This window comes from Urocampus carinirostris, chromosome 5 (genome assembly GCF_059441175.1).
Source record: "Urocampus carinirostris isolate Australia breed hairy pipefish chromosome 5, RoL_Ucar_1.0, whole genome shotgun sequence".
In the NCBI taxonomy this organism is placed as follows: domain Eukaryota; kingdom Metazoa; phylum Chordata; class Actinopteri; order Syngnathiformes; family Syngnathidae; genus Urocampus; species Urocampus carinirostris.
Window position 1 is genome coordinate 7,056,033 of NC_142353.1, and position 21,468 is coordinate 7,077,500.

General features: G+C 39.4%; 1 protein-coding gene across 1 annotated transcript in view; it reads left to right on the forward strand.

The window, feature by feature from the left end:
* The first annotated feature begins 11,077 nt into the window (after window positions 1-11,077).
* The window catches only part of dock5 (dedicator of cytokinesis 5), a 59,683-nt gene continuing 49,292 nt past the window's right edge, over window positions 11,078-21,468 (forward strand). Inside the window, exon 1 of the mRNA XM_088335503.1 lies at window positions 11,078-11,235. Coding sequence (XP_088191629.1) covers window positions 11,193-11,235 — 43 coding nt within the window. The 5' untranslated portion in view covers window positions 11,078-11,192. The remainder of the gene's footprint in view (window positions 11,236-21,468) is intronic.

Genomic DNA, 21,468 nt, shown 5'->3' on the forward strand with positions numbered 1-21,468 from the left:
GCTTGTGTGTGTTTCCTCCAGGAACTCTGGTTTCCTCCCACATTCCAAAAACTTGCATGTCAGGTTAATTGGCAGGTCCAAAACTGTCACTAGTTGTAAATGAGCGAGTAAGTTGTCTGCCTCTGTGTCCCACTGTCCGAAGGTAACTGTGATGGGGGAATGGGCTCCAGCACCCCCGCAAACCTACTGAGGATAAGCGGTGCGGATAATGATTATATATATATATATATATATATATATATATATATATATATATATATATATATATATATATATATATATATATATATATATATATATATATATATATGTATATACACACACACAAATAGCATTTTACCCTCTCAAAACAAAAAGGAAAGATATAGGTTACATTGTGTTACACTGCAGCTTGAGTTATGACCACAACCAAAAAGACACATCACTGCTGACCTAAAATATTTCCATTGGCTTCCAGTCCTTTGAAGAATAGATTCAGAAATTCTGTCATTAGTTATTAAATCACTAAATTGTTTGTGTACTGGGTCAATCAATGAACTACTATTTCAATGTTAATCCAGCGGAGATCTGAGATTTTCAAAATTAGGCCAGTTAGTGGAGCCACTGCTTTTTGTTTTTTTCTGTGATGCTGTTTTTTGTCAACCTCTTCTGTTTTCTCTACTTATCTTTTGAATATTGTCAACTGTTGTTTTTGTGGGTGCTTTTAGTTGGTGAGGGGAAGTGATTAGTTTCTTTGTCATGAAATGGGCTGCAGAAATACAACTTCATGGCCTCTATCACAGAAATAGAATCACCAAATAGCATGAGCAGTAAATAAGGGGCTTCTTATACTGTAAGACTGAAGCACTAATTAAAAACACTTAATAAGACGTGCAGCAGCAATGATTTTATCAAATTCATTTTTTCACTTTATTACAGAAGTCGAAGTGGTGTGTCGGTTTTTATTCTGAGCAAGACCGACATTTTCTATGTCAAATCTTCAGAGTGACAGCTTCAGAGGATGCTGGTGGTTTTTTTGTGTGCCACACCCTCATCCTGTCTTTGCAACAGAACAGTTGAAACCTGTATGAGTCTGCTTGTGCACTGCACCAATGAATCTGGCCGGGTTTCAGTTCCTGCAAGACAGCCAGGGAAGGGGAGTTTCATTATTTCATTAAGAAGGGGGATATAGATAGAGAGGTTAGGATGGAGGAAGAATGACTAAGGCAGGAGCGGCGAGAAGTATCTCATTGCATTAAACCTTGATAGAGGACAGACTGTTTTATATCCCGTAAAGAGATGCCCAGTCTTTCTTCAGGCACTTGCAGAGGCCGAGTCCACGGTATATCAGTTAAATTAATTGCACACTTGGACACTCAATATCTTCTCTTATTACAAACTGACACTCCCTTAGGTATAAAGACATTGAGAATTACATTTGATTTAAGTGTAGAACACAACACATTAACTACATGCCAAAAGCATATTTTGCCTATGGACCAAAATACATGGTCTCATTATCTCCGTCCTTCTTGTCCTTGACTTACTCCACCCTGTGCAAGACTACAATTATCAGCCTCCTTCTGTAACATCCATGGAGCTTAAGCCAGTCCAAGAATGCACTCAATTTAATCATCGAGAATACTACTTTCAATGACTTTGGCTGCATCCACACTTTTTCCCACTCAAAGCAAAAGCAATATGGTAAATGTTTTCTCATTGATTAATACGCTCAAGCACACTAATACTGTTTTTTTGGCCAGACCCAAAGACATAAAACACCTAGCAGATGTTGTGCTACAAAAGTGGGCTGAACACTCCTCGCAAACAAGCAAAGTAACAATTATAAAACCATCATATGCATATATAATAAAAAGTATTCAGAGACACATATGAAGAAAGTAACGTGAACAACACAGCCCAAAGCAAGGTCTATAAAGGGACTTATTCCCACCATAAATGTTGCATAATCAAAGCAAACAAGCCTATTTCATTGTTTTATATTCATCAAAAGGTATTTTAACAACTCCTCTCGGTTAAACAAAGTCTTTGGTTTGTAAAGAAAAATAAAGTCGATTATATTGACCAAATTAAAGTAAAGATTTGGGCTTGATGCCAACAAGAAAGAAAGATGATAAAATCTGGTAAGATTTTTATTTAATGCGAGAAGTGTAAATTATTCTAATGTGTTACTGCAAGGTTATATCAACCTCGTCTCATCCTTTTGAGTTTCTGCAGACAATTTTACACAGGTTCTGCAGATTTAAATATTTTATAAAGCTTTCCAAACAATTCAGGCACAAATCAGCAGCTGATATAAACAGACATTTATTTTTTTATTTCTTGATTATAAATAGAAGTCAACCAATTTGGAGTGGAAGACAGAAATAGAATGCAATCAAGTAGGAAATACAATCTCTATTAAGCCTGAGCACAAACATCACTAACATCTTATGGTGTCTTGCAGTCTGATGCATCCAGCAACATTTGAATTATTGATTAAGGGGATACACAGACTAAATTGTGTGACTTTTGTTAATGGAAATGCAGGCCAATTTTCAGTGAAAGCACAATAACATTGCATTGCTGGAGAAAAACCCACCAATAACAAGTTTAAGACTTCCTTTCATTTCAAACCAAGCCCTTTTAGAAAATATGTAGGATTTTTTTTCCCAACTTTTCCAGCCTGAAACCCGACTCCAGACAAAGTGCATGGTTTCGAGCAACTCTGCTTGGTTCCCAAGAGGAAGCAGAAGCCTTTTGATAAGCGTTTTGGCTCCCTCTGTTGAGCTCAGAGAGTTTCCTAATTAAATTGATCAGCAGACAAGCTTCAATGTTGGCCTGCATTGTAACAGAAGTTGTTCGAGTGTTTATGTTCAAATAGAACTATATTATTAAAAATGACGTTTTGCTTTGTATAGAGCAAATATTTCAACAGGTCTCAGGTGGCTCTTTGCTAATCAAACATAAAATACAATATTTTTCGTTGATTAAGAAAGGGCCGAAGTCTCTAAAGATATAATATATGAAATCCTGTAAACACAGAATAGCAAGACAAGATTTACATCTGATATTGTAAAACACATTTATGGAAGAAAAAATATGTACCACAGACTGAGTGTTTCTACTCAGTCGAGTATTCTTTTTGTTTCACATAATTATCAGAATGAACTTCATATTGGTCAAGGAGATTTGATTTAGAGCAGAGGTCTCCAACATGGTAGGTGCGGGCACCAGGTCGCGCCTGAGCCCGAAGATCTTTACAAAAATAGGTGGCTAGTGATGGGTCATTTTTCAAGGAAATATGCTGGCGTGATGAATAATTAACATGATTGATGTTTTTAAATACATGATCAATTCTTCCCATAAAAAAAAGCCTGTAATGTATCAATGTCAAAGGTGAGGTGTGTCGTTTGTCCTTAAAAAAGATTAAAGTTTTATATTTTCTCTTTTAAGTTGGTGTTAATGATGCCCAACTGAGCTCAAAGCTGTCCGGGGCAGAACATATTAGGTTGGAGGAAGGTGGGCTGGAGGGGAGTGCTGGAGAGTGACATCATGCTCGTCCCTGCATGTTTTAATTTTATTTCTACGTGTCAGTGTCGTCCCTACGGGTTTTTATTTTGTTTTTACCTGTTAGTGTAGCATGGAAATAGTGAATGTAAGAAAATACCAGCTTGAAGTAGAGTCCAACACCAACCCAAACACCAAAAAAGATTAAAAAAGATGAATTTATTTGAGCGTGTTTAAGAAAAGCACTTACTTACACGTACACACATCATTATCAAGCTGACAGAGGCTGCAATGATGACATAAGCCAGGAGATGGCGGCGGAGAGTAACAAAGTTCTTAATTCTGTACAGCTCCTCTGAATTCCTGTACAAAAATTGTTGTACGGCATACACTTTGAATTGATCAAAATCTTATAAAATATAAGAAAAATGTATACCATCTCAGGAATGGGTTAGTGACCCCTGATTTGGAACATTATGATGAACATGGGGTTCAATATTTTGATCAAGAAAATTTCGTGGCATTAATTTGTTGTATTGTTCTCTGAATGTCTGAAATCAGCATTTAGATAAATTTTGTGGTAGTAAAAATTTGAAAATGAAAATAAATTTTAACCTGTTTCGTCAATGTCAGGGGACGGAAATATTTCTTATTGCCTTCCAATTAAAATGAAATCAAGCTGATCAGGCTCGGTTAGCAACCAATCAAGATTGAGCTGCTGAAGACATTGCCGAAGTCTAAGCAACTGTGATGTCATCTTCGCTTAAGAGAACGATTCAAAATCGTCGAAGGATAAAAAAAGGGGATACTGCTTCTTAACTTGTTTTATACAAAAACAACATTCATCCAAGTTCTGTATATTGAATATATTGTTCAATATTGTCCTGTATTGAATAGCTATGAATTGTACAACATGTTATTTTTAGGAGATCTTTCAGTTTGACTTTCAGCATGGTAGCTATGGCCTGAAATTGGACTTAAAGTCTATGGCTTGGAAGCAAAATCTCTCACAATCTAAACCTTGGGTCTGTGTTTTGATTACTATTTACGGACAGCTAAATACATTTGATAATGTCTTATATCTCAGACGTGCATCACATTACTGCTTTTTAACATCCACTGAAATAACACATTTTTAAGCATATTAGTGTAGTACTCTAGCTATATGTTGGGCTTGTTAAGAAACATTTTAAACATCTGAAAATTCTATTGTGTTGCGTTGGACAGAACAACAACTCCAAATAGTGTAAAAAAAAGGTGAAATACATATTTTTAATCACATCATTATTATTCCGACAAATTAGTACTATTACGTGTTTTTCAACAAAATATATGAAAGCCACAAGTCATACAATGTGTATTTTACAATGTGATTCTCAAAATTTTGGACCAAAAACCTTTTTCCTTATTGATATAGGATGTGGTATCGTTATTGTCACGCGTCCAGCTCATCTCGAAAGATCGGGACGCCCTTTGTACAGAAAAATGACAGCGACCAGATGATGAAGAGCTGTATCTGAGTCAGATCAGGAGGCTTCCTCTGTCACTGGAAACCTTGGAAACAGAACTGTCTGTTTTTATGTGGTTTGGAAAAGCCCTACCAGAAAAAAACAGTCTGGAGAAGGATGGACACCGCCAGGCTGTACTTGCCCAAGACACACTCCAGGAAATGGTGCCCCTACGACTCAGTTGGTAAGGGATCCGTGAACCTTGAACCGTGGTACCGAAAGAAAGTGCATAATGTGCTTTACGGGGAGCGTAACTAGCGGTAGCTACTTTCTAACGAAATTATTACATTTTGCAAAGAAAAATGTTGCAACCAAGTAAATAAAGCTGGTCTCCGAATATCTTGGAGGTGAGTATGGTGGTTGCACAATGGCTGAGTTACTCTGTTTACATTTAGTGTCCAGTTTTGTAACTAGTTAAATCACGGTTCACGGATCCCTTTACCACATGCATCACAACTCTGGACAGCTTTCTCCACTGTTGACAGTTCCTGACCCGTTTTTGGGTCGTGGCAAAGTTGGCACCAGTCCATTCCTTTTTTGGTCTTCCTCTCCTCCTGCCCCCTTGGACTGTGCCCTGGATAAATATTTTGGCCAGTCCTGATGATGCTGTGACGTGACCACAACACTGAAGTTTCAGTCTGCGCACAGTTGACTACAGTTCTTCGTAGGGTCTAATTTACCCTCTGATGGTGTTGGGCACCATTTTGTTTGTCACATGGGCTAAGTAGCTGCTGTCTAGAACTTCCCTGTAACTATATATTGCTGCCAAATGACCTGAAATGCCTTTGGACAGGTTTTATTGTAGAGAAATAAACATTCAACTCAGCTGGAACTGTTCTGATGGACATTTCCTGCAGTCAGCGTTCCAATTGCCCACTCCTATAAAACTTGACATCTGTGGCATTGTGCTGAGTGATAAAACTGGCCGGTGGCCTTTTATTATGTGCAGATGAAGGCGCACCTGTACAATAATAACACATTCTTATTAGCATCTTCATTTTACACCTGTGAATGTTGACTTTTGCTTGTGATAAACGTGAGCCAGAGCAAAGCTGTATTTATTTTGCTAATCCTGAAATAAAATCCGGAAAAGTGCCCCACTCTGTGAAATAAATAAATGAATAAATAATTAAATAAATAAATTAGGGGTCTCAAACTCATAGCTTGGAGGCCAAATGTGGCCCTCAGGATAAAAAAAGCACCTAAGTGAAAGTTCTGCTTAAAATGTACAATTTCACAAAAAGGCATTTTTGGAAACGAGTGTTTTCAGGAAACCTCAACTGTTGTTTCCTAAACAATTGTAAAAGCTAGAAACATACTTTTTCTAATAAAAGATGAAGGTTTATGCTTTCTTTTGATGTGTGCTATAACTAAAAAACACATATTTCTGAAGGCATTCAAAAGTGAGTCATAAGGAAAAAGATTGGCTGCCACTATTTGGATGAAACCCATATAAAAGAAACGTCTGGCAGTGAATGAGTTAATTAGAAAGTTAAAGGGACAGTATGTATTAATTGACTACTATATGTCACTGTGTTCTGTCGTCCAACTAAAAACTAGAGCTAAAAATCTCAAGTAAGAATTCAAACTACGGAGACTCAAACTATCCAAACCACAATAATCTTTACCAAGCCTTTTTAGTATAACAATAATGCAATATTAAAGTGACAGTGTATATTATTTTACCACTATGTGTCACTGTTAAAAAACACACATTTATTTGATAATTTGTGTATTTTTGTTGGTTATTCAAATCAATATTCCTTTTCAAATGATTTTTTTTTAAACACTAGGTGGCACTGACTAATACAGTGTCCCTTTAAGTGCAGCCATAGCGGATTATTGATTAATTTATTACATTCTGATTGATTTATTGTCATACTATTTTTTTAGGGTATTTTTTATTGTTAGATCCTATTTTTTGTGGCGATTCTCAAAAACATATTTGAGAACAGTACAATGTTTTAATCGCAAGCTTCTTGTGCAAAACTTGATTCGGCCCAACCTAATCTGGATCCGAGCTGGGCGGCCCCAAAGTAAATTGAGTTTGAGACCCTGAAATAAATACATAAATAAATCAGTACATGCTATTTTCACCTCATACTGTATATTTCTAATACCCACACCGCCCTGAGAAACAGTCAGTAGCCATATTTAAACAATTAGATGAATCCCAATGAGTGTGTGTGTGTTTGATTCACCGTCTTCCGTGAAAGTTTCGTGAATGTCTTTAGCTAGGATTTGTGTCGAGGCACCCCTAATGAATACCATCAAAATTCAAAAACATCTGCTTTCATGTGGTATCCTCTTGCAGGGTCCCCAACGCCCTCTAGGGGCTATATCGCGTACTGTAGCGCCAGACCTAAGACCATTCCAAGCAGCCAAATCCTGTCTTCTATTGTCCTGGCAACATCAACCCTATTTCAGAACACACACCAACAATATGTTTGTACAACAAAGAAATGTGTTTCATTTAATTTTTACTATGGATAACCATTTGTATTGATTAGCTTCTTACTCGGCAGCACGTGGATGACTGGTTATCACATCTGCGTCAAAGTTTAGAGATCCTGGGTTCAAATCCACCTATTGGCCAACCTGTGTGGAGTTTGCTTGTTCTCCTGAACACAAGTAGTTTAGAAAATGCATACACTTCTTTCTTCTCTTGAGTTTTTCTTTTTAAAGTACTTTAATGCACTTTACCTCATTATCTACCACTATAAAAAGCTTTTTTTTACAAGTGAAATAAAAAGGGATGGGATAAGGATATCAATAGGATGCCAAATATCCTTTGGAGGACGTGTGTTATGTGAATTTGATGAATATTAATTTTTGGTTAAGAATTTAAACACAGCCCTTCATGTGACATTAGTGGGGTTGCCTTGTATACAATAGAAGTGAGATACTTGTCCAGCATTATTTCTTGCAGAGCCATCATGAACACCGATGTATCTCATATAACGGTACCGCTACATAAATGTATCAAAAGCTGTTAATAGCACGCTACTATCTGCAGTGGCACAAATTAGGCAGGTGATGGCAATATTGCCTCCTTTTGAGATTTTTTTCATAACCTTTGCTTAGGTTTGAGATCAGGAAGGGAAAAAAACGTTTGTAAGTGAAAAGGGCAAGAGTAGTTTTTCATGCCTTGACAAATGCATTCTCACCATCTGCAAGCACTTTCAGATTAGTCAGAATGAAATAGGTCACAGAAATTGGATGTATTGAAGTAGACCTCACATATGCTGACTAAAAATACACTCAAAGATTTGTAGTTGTGCCAAATCTGTGATCCACTGAGTTCAGTTGATGAAGATGAAGCTGACTGTAATTCCCTGTAAAAAACATAGCAGTTCTCTCATGGCATCGAAGACAAGTCAAAGTATGCAGATGAAAAACAAGTCCTTTTGAATGTACAAAATGTCTCAGTTTCTATGCAATTCCTTTCAATCAGGTGTCCATTGAATTTTTCCTTTCATAAAAATACTTCAATGCAGCCCTACTTTATTTTCTCTATTGACTGAATATCCACCCTTTATAATTACAATTGTTGTTTGAAAAAGCAGACTGATCACTCAACAGATGTGAAAGAGAACTCTCACCTGTTTGAGAAAACAACAACATATTGTAATTCCAAAAATACTGATGGAACCATTTGGCGGCAGAAGAAAAAACACATGACAGGCACACAAAAGGCTAAGTGGTCAACAAGCTATTTGCCAACAGCTGTTAATTATTTCAATGAACACAGAAAAGACAATCGAGTGTGTCTTGTATGTGTAATGATGCAAGTAACAGTGAAGCGGCATTAAGCATATGAAATCATTACACGCAACTTCAACACAAATGCTTTGCTCTTGTTTGCGTGCATGCTATTTTCACCATTCAACCAGGTTTCATTAGAAATTGCTTTCTAGGTAGTATTTTTTTCCAATTACATTTCCAATGGTTTTTTATTACAACGGGGTAATTCGTAAAAAAAAAAAATAATCACGTTTATGGGAGCAATCAACACTGTAAATTACTCTCACCGTTCAGAAATAGTGCACCTGGAAAGTGAAACAGGGAAGCATATACCATACAGTGTGGCCCTGACAGAATCAGACTTATCCTACTTCAATCCATAAATGTGTTTTCTTTCCACTTAGAAACAATAGTTACTTGAAAATTTTAAATGATTCCGGTCACTCAAATAAGTACAACAAAGGCACCAAAAGATGCAGATCCAACTCAGATCTGGGGGAAAAAAATGTTCAAAGGCGGTTTTCTTTGCTGTTACAGCACTCCATCCATCCATCCTTCCATTATGCGCATCCCAGCTATCTTTGGGCTGTCAGAACCTGAAAAGGCAGTGGACCCAGATGCGTAACGTTTTCACACAAACACACACACTTTATTTTACGGAAATGGGGCAGTCATGCGCGTGAACACAAACGCCAGTGATTCGGCGATTGCTGGGCGGAAGAAGTGAGACAGAGAAGTCAGCCGCAGGAAAACAGGGAACCAGAGTCAGATGAGATCGATACACGAGCAGATACCGGAAAGGACGGCACAGATGGGATCGATACCTGATACTGGATGCACAAGCGAGATACCGAACAGGACGCGACAGACGGGATCAATACCGGATACTGGATATACGAGCAAGATACCGGACAGGACGGGTTGGGCCAGACGTGATCGATACCGGATACTGGATACACGAGCAGGATACCGGACAGAGTGAAAATGCAAGTCTTGCAAGAGCCGAGGTTTGTTGACAGACTGACAAGGAGTGAACGGGAGCACTGAGTTTAAATACGAAGGGAGACATTCAGGCAACGAGCAGTAGTTGCCGCCAAACGAGCGGGCCCAGGTGGGGGCAATGGCAATGGGTAATTGTGACACGGGCATGGGCAGGGGACACCCTGAACTGGTTGCCAGCCAGTCGCAGGGCACACAGAGACAGAAAACTCACTCACTCACTCACTCGGCCGCTCAGTCACACCTAGGGACAATTTAGACCAGCCAATTAACCTAAATCGCATGTTTTTGAAATGTGGGAGAAAACTGGAATGCCCGGAGGAAACCCACGGAAGCATGGGGAGAACATGCTAACTCTGCATAGGAAGGCTGGTAGCTAGATTTGATCCAAATAACTCAACTGTGCCTCTGTCACTGGTAGTAAACGACAATATCATCGTAGATAGCATATAAAGTCGCGATATTATACACTGTTCTTTGCAAATAAATAGGTGCCACGCAGTGTTTGTACGGTTTATTATAGCTTAATAAAGATAATTGCGATCATTAATAAGAGGCGCGATTAGTTACGTTTATCTATGATGACGTTGTCGTCTGCTACCAGTGACCGGGAAAAAAACGAATTAAAAATATATTGCCACTACTAATAAATATTATGCACAAAATGAATTAACGATTAGTTTGAAAAATATATCTATTATTCAACTAAATTTGAATAGCATTTACTTTTTCACTCTGGAGTGAACTTTTAACTCATTTAAACTTCAAACCTTTTATACTTAGCAACTTTAAAGTCTGCTTTAAACAACAAATTGTCAATTTAAAGTACGTATCGTGCAGTAAAATAATTAAACGATGCATTAAACAGTTTTTTAAGGTTAATCGTAAAACACATCCCTGAAAAACACTGGATGCATAAAATAAAATATTTACATATCTAAAAAAACGATACAATACAAAACAATTTGCACTTTAAGAGTTGAGCCCCACATGCATTTGATAAGAACCAATGCCCCCTACAATCAACCCCCCCAACCCCCTTTCAACGCTTTTCTGGTTACACCCCTGTTTGAAATACAGGCAAAATGTAACAATTGACAGTTATGTTTAACTCTGAATGAACATAACCATTGAATTGACTGTATTTTTAATTTAAACAGTATTTCCACGATAACAGGTGAGGCACAGCCTCAACTTGCCTCGCCTGACTCCAGTCATTTTCCATAAATCAGACACCGCATACCGAAAAAGTGCCCCCCCCTTGCTCCCCACGCCCTCCTCATTGCCAGCCCCTCTGCCTGCTCTCCCTCCCATAACAGCAGGCATGATGGCGGAAATACTTTAGTAGACTTCGGGACGAACTGGAAACGTGATTTAATCACTCTTGTTAATTGTAAATAGTTATTTATTCATTGAGAGAGACATTTTCTATTTTGCCACCACTATCACGCCATGACACGCTGGGTCCCTACAAAGAAAGAGAAGTACGGCGTGGGTAAGTTTTCCAAACAAGTGGGCTCACGTTTGTCGTGCACTTTGAAAGTTCGTCCAGCAAAGTTAAAAACACTTAAAAAGAAGGAGAGAGAAGCCTACATTCCGCAGGCTGTGTTTATGGGTTTACGTGGTGGATGAAAACAATCCGTTCTTACAAATTCCATAGGCGAACTCAAGTAAAGTAAAGCGCTTTGAAACCATGGAAAAAGGGATCTGGATTTCAGGCGGGCATGCCGACCATTCTTCTGTATAATCTCATTGAGGTAGCGTGTAAAGAACGACAAACATGGATTTTGTGGAAATCTACAAGGTGACTAAGTGGGAAACGAGTCATTTACAAATATGGCACTTGGAAATTGTTCGCAACTGCTTTCTGGAAAACCTGGACTTTACCTTTTCTGAAGCGTTTTAAAGGTGTGGCTTTTACCTGTGTGTAAATGTGTGTGCTGACTGAACGTCTTCTAGCCGCAAGGCACATTTGTGTGTTACCTGAATTCGAAATTCTTCTCTGTCACAGTATGCGACTATTTAATGCTGTGCACGATGCACAGGGTCATCTTGGGTGCTCCTTGCAAAAATTGTGCTGTATGGCAGCTGTTTTTCCTTTCTGAAGAGTCCTTGAAGGGACCGTGTCATACCTCTCATCCTCAGCCAATTGCTCCCCTTATTAATGATTGCAATTCCCTCTATTAAGCCATAATATATGTTATAAACATAACGAGGCACCCATTTTCGCACTGCAAGACAGACTATGTGGAATAAAAACAAAGCTAGTTTGTGTAAAGCAAGTTTATTTTATTTACCACAAAAATAACACATTTTTTCAGCATTTTTGTTTTCCCTCTTGCAGTAACTTCAATATTAGTGTGTGTGTGTGTGTGTGTGCGCGTGTACACATGTACGTGTATGAAAATGAAATGAAAATGAAATGTTTTATTGAAGGTATTGTTGGATACATTAATCAAAACATGACACAAAAAGAAAAACTAATGCTGAGAGTGAGCATGGCCAAATATGGTCACCTTACGCCCCCTCCCCTAAGGAAATTTGACAGATCTGTTTCTGCCAACCTTTGCTTAAAGGTTTGCACCGTATTTGCACTAATAACCCAAAAAATTCCAAATTTTTGGTATCCTGAAAGAAATAAAGTTTCCGTGCAAGTTGCTGGTAGGTCTAGGCACCCGTAACTTATATCTGTGACCACGTAAACCATCAACACGACAGAACTCAAAAAATTGATCAAAAGGCACATCGATCATTCCATGCAGTACTTTGAACACAAAAATTAAATCAAATCGAATTCTACGGAGCTCCAAAAAGTCCAAGTTCAGTCTTTGTAGTCTTTCCGGATATGACAAGCTGTGCATCCCAGGTATCCGCTTCGTATACCGTCGTTGAACTCCTTCCAGTAGGTTAATGTCCTTGAGTAAGTAAGGGTTCCACACAACGCTGTTATATTCTAACCCGGGTCTAACAAAAACGCAAAACATTCGAACTAAGAATGCTGGGTTCTTGTTGTAAAAGTTTCTGTAAATGTTTGATGCTATGTTGTATGAATGTATACATGTATGAAGTGAAAATCCACAAAGTATCGTCACACTTTTTATAAAATCTCCCAATGTGCAAACTTGCCTCAAAATGACATCCTTATCGACTGAGAGTATATGACTGTAACAAAATAACAAATTTAGATCTACAAATAATGGTTAGTTGCACACTAGCATTGGGAATTGATGGTTGAGCCAGGTTTCCGTCATAATTACTATACAGCTGTCCCGGATGAAGCCGTTTCCCACTAATCTTAGCTCCAGGTCATATTTTTCACGGGTTGATGGATCTATGAGATACAGGCTTGGCATGGGTGGCTTAAGAGAATTTTTAGCCTATTCGTAGCTGTACGCCAGAGCTGCAGCCTTGCTGTTGCCTATTGACTTACCCAACAGGGCCTCAGTTTCTTCCCGAACCCGTTAATAATCCATGGAGCACCCGCTGGTTATCACGATTTGTTTGCGCTCTTCTGGCTTCCCTCAGAGTTCAATTTACCGTATTTTCCGCACTACAAGGTGCAACTAAAAGCCTTTATTTTTTTCAAAAGCTGACCATGCGCCTTATAATACAGTGCGCTTTATTTATGGATCAATATTAAGTCGTGAAGTCTTGCAACTAATGCAGCAGCTGCCGACTAGATTTTCCCCCGAACGCCAAGTAGTCCGCAGTGTATGCTGGGATTTATTTAACGGCGTTTCATTGGCTAACCAATGTGTCAATCATCATTTGAATCGATCACTATTGGCTAAAGTTATTCGGAGGTAAAGGGAGCGGATCCTTTTTATCATTTACAGGCTGGCATAGGCTAAAGCGGCAAAACAAAGCCTGCAATTGGCCGAAAAAGATGTGTCAATCATTTGAATCGATCACTTTTGGCTAAAGTCATTCGGAGGTAAAGGGGGCGGATCCTTTTTATCATTTACAGACTGGCATAGGCTAAAGCGGCAAAACAAAGCCTGCAATTGGCCAAAAAAGATGAATGTGAATAGCACGTTGGGTTGACGGCATAGAGAAAACAGTATTTTCCAATTCTGTACTGTATTTGTAAATATTTGACTCTCCTGGATTTACTACACTCACGGATATAAGAGGACCATGGTTGCACATTATTATTGAACACAACGACTACGGTGAGCTACTCCGGCTATATATTTTCCCTGTATCTTATTTTAGACTGAACTCGATGTTTCTGTGATAAGCGGTGCAGATAATGGATGGAATGGAGTGTCTATTTTTAAATAAACACTTGGAATTGAGTTTATTGTCATATGCACAGTAAAGTTGCGAGCGAAAAAGAAAATAGAAACTAAGGAATGGTTGGCATTTCTTGAATCCCAAGACTTTAACCTTCCGAATGATATTTGGAACGATGCATTTGAGTGACATCGTACGGACACCGCATCCGCACGTGTCTACGACACGTTTTTGCTTCTTTGCAAGCTTTGGGAATGTTAAGGGGGTAATAAGTTTGACTGAACTATCTGACTGTTTTGTCGACGTTCCCATTGTAGCGCCTTATAATCCGGTGCGTCTTATTTATGTCAAATGTAGGACCAAAAACTATTTTTTCGGAGTGCGCCCTATAACCCGGTGCGCCCTATAGTGCGAAAAATACGGTAATTGACTAATTTATTTTCAATATAACGAAAAGCTATCTAGTGCCATGTCCGCTGTTTGTTTTGGTGGCCACTTGTGTGCCTGCCTCGCTATTTGACTGACAGCATACACCAGCCAATCCCAGTTGTGCACTCACATATACAACCTGCCCCTAGTGATAGCATTATCTGTGTTCTGTATATCAAAATACAAGGCAGGATACGTTGATATCAATGACAATAAACAGGGATCAGAATGGAGATTTTCATTTTCAGCTGAAATAGCCAGCGTCCAGGAATAAACCAGGGCGGAGACCCCCCCACCCCTCCCACCGCCACCCCCCCCAAAACCTGGGTTTTAGGCAATTTACTTGTCCAAAACCATGCTTATATTTATCATTTAAGTAACATTTTTAGAAGATTAAAATAATTTGCCCACATAACTGATTTTTTTGTAAATACTGCAAGATAAGTTCAAATGCAGTTCAGTCCCTGCAGCTTGTGCGACAATGCGGCCAATTTTTCTAACGGCCGCCAGGGTGCGCCAGAGCAATAAAAGAAAGAGTGAGACAGTCGGATTTTGAATTTGTTTGCTACGCAAGAGAAAAAGTGAAAAAGTCGGAATGCCTTTGGGGTTCAAAAACAGCGGAAATCCGCGGATCCGCGGAAAATTCTGATCCCTGAATAAAGACAAAATCAATTAAGTTTAAATTCCACAAAGCAGTGGACCAGTGACAACCGAAGCACGAAGTCGCGAGGGGTCTCTGTGTACAGGTGGTGAGGGCAGGGGTGTTGTAGGGTGAAATTACGCTTGTGCTTGTTTTCTTTTATTCGAGGGAGAAAATGGTCAAATTAAAAATAAGTGTTGTTTAATATATATAGTCCAAATGCCAACCCTAACCCCAAAAAGATAAAAAAAGATAAGTTTATTTGAGCGAGTCTAGGAATGTCGTGTACATGCACGAGCTACGCAAGCAGCTGGACAGAGGCTGGAATAATGATTTAAGCCGAAAGATGGCGTCAGTAAGTTGAACCTTTTCAAATTGCGAACACCACATTTAATGAAAAAGTAATGGGGATTTTAATATTGAGGAAAGTTGTTTTTGTGCCATTTGAAAATTAAAGATTACTGAAAGAGCCATTATGTTGAACATTTTAATTTATTATAAAGTATGTCAACTTCACCAAAACCACTGTTTTTTTGGGAGGGGTGCGCCATCGCCCTTTTTTGTGTGTCTTTTCTTTACTAACAGGCGTAAAATGTAAAGACATCTATAGTCATATCTGCTTCCCTCTCTTTTACAGGAATCTTAATCTTAAACCCCAAAATAACATGTCACTAGACCGTGAACACCGGTTTAATCTGATTTAGCCTGATTTTAGGAAACTCCACATAGATGAAAGGATAGATTATATTTGATATTATCATTAGTCAAGTCAAGTCATTTTTATTTGTATAGCCCTTAATCACAAAGAGTCTCAAAGGGCTGCACAGGTGATTGCAGAGACTATTATTTCAGACTATTATTACACCATCCCCTGATCTGGAAACAACATGAGGGCAAGGAAAAACTAAAAAACCTCAACATGAGGAAAATGAAGAAACCTTGAGAAGGACCCGCACATGTGGTATCCCCCTTTCAGGATAACCAGGCAAAGGATGTTGCAATTACAAATCTCATCTCATCTCATTAGCTGCACCGCTTATCCTCAGTAGGGGCGCGGGGGTGCTGGAGCCCATCCCCGCAATCATCGGGCAGTGGGCAGGGGACACCCTGAACTGGTTGCCAGCCAGTCGCAGGGCACACAGGGACAGACAATTCGCTCCCTCATTCACACCTAGGGCCAATTTGACCGGCCAATTAACCTGACATGTGTGTTTTTGGAATGTGGGAGGAAACCGGAGTGCCCAGAGGAAACCCACGCAAGCACGGGGAGAACATACAAACTCCACACAGTTCCGTAGCTGGATTTGAACCCTCACAGGAGGTTCCCAAGAGGTTCCTTAGAACTGTGCCGCACCCGCGCTAACCACTGCACCGCCGTGATGCCCGCAATTACAAATAATACAGAGATACAGTATTGTCCACAAAAAAGTACCGTATTTTCCGCACTATAAGGCGCACCTAAAAGTCTTGTTTTTTTTCAAAAGCTGACCATGCGCCTTATAACACAGTGCGCCTTATATATGGCTCAATATTAAATTCGCAAGGTCTCGCAACTACGAGAAACAGCCGCCGACTCCATTTTTCGCGCTGTGCATACTGGGAAATATTAAACGATTGGTAGTTGCCGGGGCTCGTGTTGTATTTGTTTACTAAGTGGCAAAATGGCTACCCCATTAAACTGCTTAATTCATATTCAACAAATACAGTATTTGTCTGAATCCAGGGTTATGACTGGTGAAGATGTAAAGCACAATTTACCTTAAACAAACGCAGAATTATTCAGAATGTCACGTTTGAGAGAGAGAGAGAGAGCGAGAGAGAGAGAGAAAGCGAGAGAGAGAGAGAGAGCGAGATTCTCTTTCATACGTGCATTTGTATAAGAAAATGGCTCCTGTTAAGAGACACGCGTACAACGCCGAGTTTAAACTCAAAGCGATCAGTCACGCAGCACAACACGGCAATAGAGCGGCAGCGAGAGAGTTAAACTTAAATGAATCGATGGTACGGAAGTGGAGAAAGGATGAAGATAAGCTCCGCCAAGTAAGGAAAACTCAACAAAGTTTCCGTGGCAATAAAGCAAGATGGCCAGAGTTAGAGGAGACATTTGAACAGTGGGTTGTTCAACAAAGAGCGGCAAGCAGAAGTGTCAGTACGATAACTATACGTATGAAGGCAACAGCGCTGGCACAAAAACACCGGACGTGTTGGATGGCCCATTCACTGAGATATGGTCAATTCGAACACAGCAGAAGAAGAATTCGAGGGATTCGTCGATGAGGAGCTTATAGAGTGATCTTTGTTTTTCTTTTGTGTGTTTACGTTTTACATTTTACAGTTATTATGTTATTGCTTTGCACTCGTTGTTTTTGCACATTACGAGTGTCACTTTATTGCGATTGCACTAACGTTTCCTTTAAAATAACAGTATCAGACGTTTTTTTCTTTGCGTGTTGACTAAATGGACAAAAAATAAAATGATATGTCGATGTTGTTCAAAGATGTGTCACGAAAATGCTTTACCTCAGAGAAAATAATAAAACGGCTGTTTATTTATTTTGGGGGTGAATGGAGTTGTGGAAAGCTTGTTTGTTAATAAAGTTTGACCTTTTTGAATATTTTGTTGACATTCCCTTGAGCGTGGCAACATCTAGAGGTTGCATAAAGTAACTACATTCTCTACTGTAGTCAAGTCGTCACATTTATTTACCGTAAATAGCCCTTAATCCCAAAAATGTCTCGAAGGACTGCACAGGATTACAATTACAAAATTGCACAATTACCTGATCTTAAACCAGCATGCACTTATAGCGCCTTATAATGGGGTGCGTCTTATGTATGGCATAAGTTTTAAAATATATCATTCATTGAAGGTGCGCCTTATAACATGGTGCGCCATATAGTGCGGAAAATACGGTATAGGTTATTCATTTGCTATGGAGTAGAAGTGTGTTTTAAGCGTAGATTTAAACATTACCACTGAGGTTGCAGATCGGATCTCAGGCGGAAGAGCATTCCACAGCACCAGTGCCCGGATGGAGAATGCTCTCGAACCTGCGGAACACTTCTTGGCTCTTGGGATCACCAGTCGACCGGCGCTTTCAGAACGAAGGCTTTGGACCGGAACACAGGGAGAAATCAGATCTGAAAGATATGAGGGAGCAAGTCCATGTATGATTTTGTATGATAATAAGAGAACCTTGAAATCACATCTTAGGCTAACAGGGAGCCAATGCAGGTTAGCCAAAATCGGCGTGATGTGATCGGACTTTTTTGTCCTAGTTAAAAGCCTCGCTGCAGCATTTTGTACCGGCTGAAGACTCTTGATTCTGGACTTTGGGAGACCGGAGAGTAGTGCATTACAGTAATCGAGACGGGAGGTAACAAACGCGTGAATTATAATCTCCGCATCCGACTGAGACAGCATAGGACAAATTTTAGCAATGTTGCAAAGATGGAAGAAAGCGGTTATAGTAATTTTCTTCACATGTGTTTGAAAGGACAGATCAGGGTCAAATATGACACCTAAATTTTTAATTGAGTCACTCTGTGTGATGTGACATTTGTCAATGTTCACAGCAGTTTTTGAGAATAAGTCACGGCATTTAGATGGACCAATAACTAACATTTCGGTCTTTTCAGAGTTAAGACGCAAGAAATTGAGTGACATCCACTCTTTTATCTCAATGAGGCAGGCCTCCAAATTTCCACAATTTAGTGTGGCAGATTCCTTCAACGGAAGATATAGTTGAGTGTCATCTGCATAGCAGTGGAAACTAATATTATACTTGCGAATAATATCACCTAATGGAAGCATGTAAATGCTGAAAAGAAGGGGGCCAAGTACTTAACCCTGCGGAACACCACAGGTAACACTAAAGGGCTCAGATGTCATTTCGCCATATATAACGCAGTGTGTCCTATCTGAGAGGTAGGATCTGAACCATGAGAGGACGGTTCCTGAGAGACCAATCCATATTTCCAACCATTCTAGTAAGATATTATGGTCCACTGTGTCAAAACCAGCACTAAGTTCCAGCAGCAGCAAAAGTGATGAAGCGCCAGAGTCCATTGCCAGTAGAAGATCATTGGTTACCTTAATCAGAGCCGTCTCAGTAGAGTGGTTAGCCCTGAATCCTGATTGCAGTGATTCAAAAAGATTGTTCTCGGATATGAAATCATTCAGTTGCTGTGCCACTACTTTTTCAAGTATTTTAGAAAGAAACGGTAGGTTTGACACAGGTCCATAATTACATAAGCTTTCTGGATCAAGGTTGGGACGTTTCGGTGTAGGTTTAATAACAGCGGACTTAAAAGTCACTGGAACTACACCTGAGGAGAGTGATATGTTTATAATCTTTAGAACTGAAGGTCCAAGGACCCCAAAGAGACCTTTAATAAGCTAACCCAGAAGCGGGTCGAACAGGCAAGTCGTCGGTTTGGCCGTATTCAAATGTATCAATTAGAGACTGAAACGCAACAGTAAGTGAACTGAGTGGGGAGTTCATATGAATGTTAAAGTCCCCCATAATAATTATTTTGTCTGCATAGGTTACTAGGTCAGACAAAAGTCTAATTCATCTAAGAAAGCTGCGTATGGCCCTGGTGCGTGCTAAATAGTTACTACATAAATTGACAATAGAGGACGGCGTAATAAGATCCTCGAACGCCTTATAATTATTAGAGGTACGAGGAGTAAATTTGAGTGTTTTTTTTTTTTTTTTTTTTTTTTTTTTTTTTTTCCCAGAAAATAGCGCAACACCGCCACCCTTCTTCAAAGAGCGTGCTACATGGCTGCTCACGTAGTCTTGAGGAGAAGCCTCATTTAACGGTAAAAACTCATCCGGTCTCAACCAAGTTTCACATCGACCAATCAAGTTAAGTTTGTAATCACGAATAATATTATCAACAAGTAAAGCTTTAGGAGAAAGCGATCTAATATTTACAAGACCAAATTTTAGCTTTGCTGAATCGTTTAACTTAGCTGAAGTCCTTGTAGAGATCGTCACAAGATGTCGCCGTTCGGGCGTGTTGAGTTTCAGGCGTCGGTTGACCGGCAAGATCGATGAAGAAATAATGGTGGAATTAGTCACATCTTCGTGTCCTTCTCTGTCGTTTCGCCGATGTGGCTCCTTCGGCTTCGCACACTTCACACACTTCCCCGCACGACAACCCCGCTTCTGCTTTCTGTCCCTACGCTGTCTTCGTCGCTTCGTAAGTGGGGTTGCCGACCACGGAGATCCCGGGTCTCTTTGTAGCTCGTTCGGGATATCAAAGGTGGTATAAAAAGTGCCCGAAAAGTCGAAATTTAGACGCCCACCCAATTGAATAAGTTCCTCCCGACTATAAGTGTTATTGGCCACGCATGTGTCCAAAAAAGAAAGCAAAAAAGACAAATTAGCATATCTTACGTTAATTTATGGTAGCGTTGACCAATGGATCTTGAACTGATATACAAAAGAGAACTTGTCACAAAATCTCATGTTCAACACGGACGATTGCAGTGGTGAGAGGTTCCATTTAGACTTTAATTTAGTCTCATTTTCAAATGTAATACTAACTGTTACCCAAGAGTAAAAATCTTAGCAAACTTTCAGTAGAATATACTATTTCATAAATTTCACCCTAAAGAAAATAATACTGAGTAACCAAGTATAAATACAAGGCTCATAATAGCGCAGCACTTTAATACAATGGTAATGTCAGTTTATCTTTTGAAAAACAAAGAAAAAAAATATCCCAGTACTGTGACGATTTGCAATTAAACTTTCCAAATTTACTGAGTTTGGTTACTAATGGGATCCTGATCTGCACCGTGGGGCTGCGCGGTAGCCATTCAGCCGCCGTGCTACTGTATTTAAGTGGTCTCCAACCCTTTCTTTACCGCAGACCAGTTTAATGTCTGACAATGTTCTCGCGCTCGGCCCAACAAGAACATCAAAGTCGCACTGCAATCACTGTAAAAATAATGTGATGATAGCATAAAACCTAATGCCATTCCAGGTGTAGTCTGTATCCCTAACAGTCTAGTGGATAAGATCTGGCGCTCCTCTCTTCCAGTGATCTGGGTTCGATTATCTTTGTAATCAATTTTTTGCAATTGTGATCAGTGATATATTTCGACTGAAAAATCAATGCAGAAATATTGAACTTATTTATTTTTTAGGGCAACCACAGCCCTTACTGTAGTTTTAATTCTATGAACCTTATAGGACTAATTTTGGGGGGTGCAATTTATAATCCGGTGTGCATTATAGTGCAAAAAATACAGTAAATTAAGTCTTTGATAAATGTTGGTGCAATCGGTCTTTGTTCTCATGACAGCCACTTCCCACTTCCCAGGTACAGTATACAGAGAACCTTGCTACTTCTAGCTTTAGTTATTGCTGGTTCACTCCTTAGCGGGAAAAAAACAAAAAACTGCAG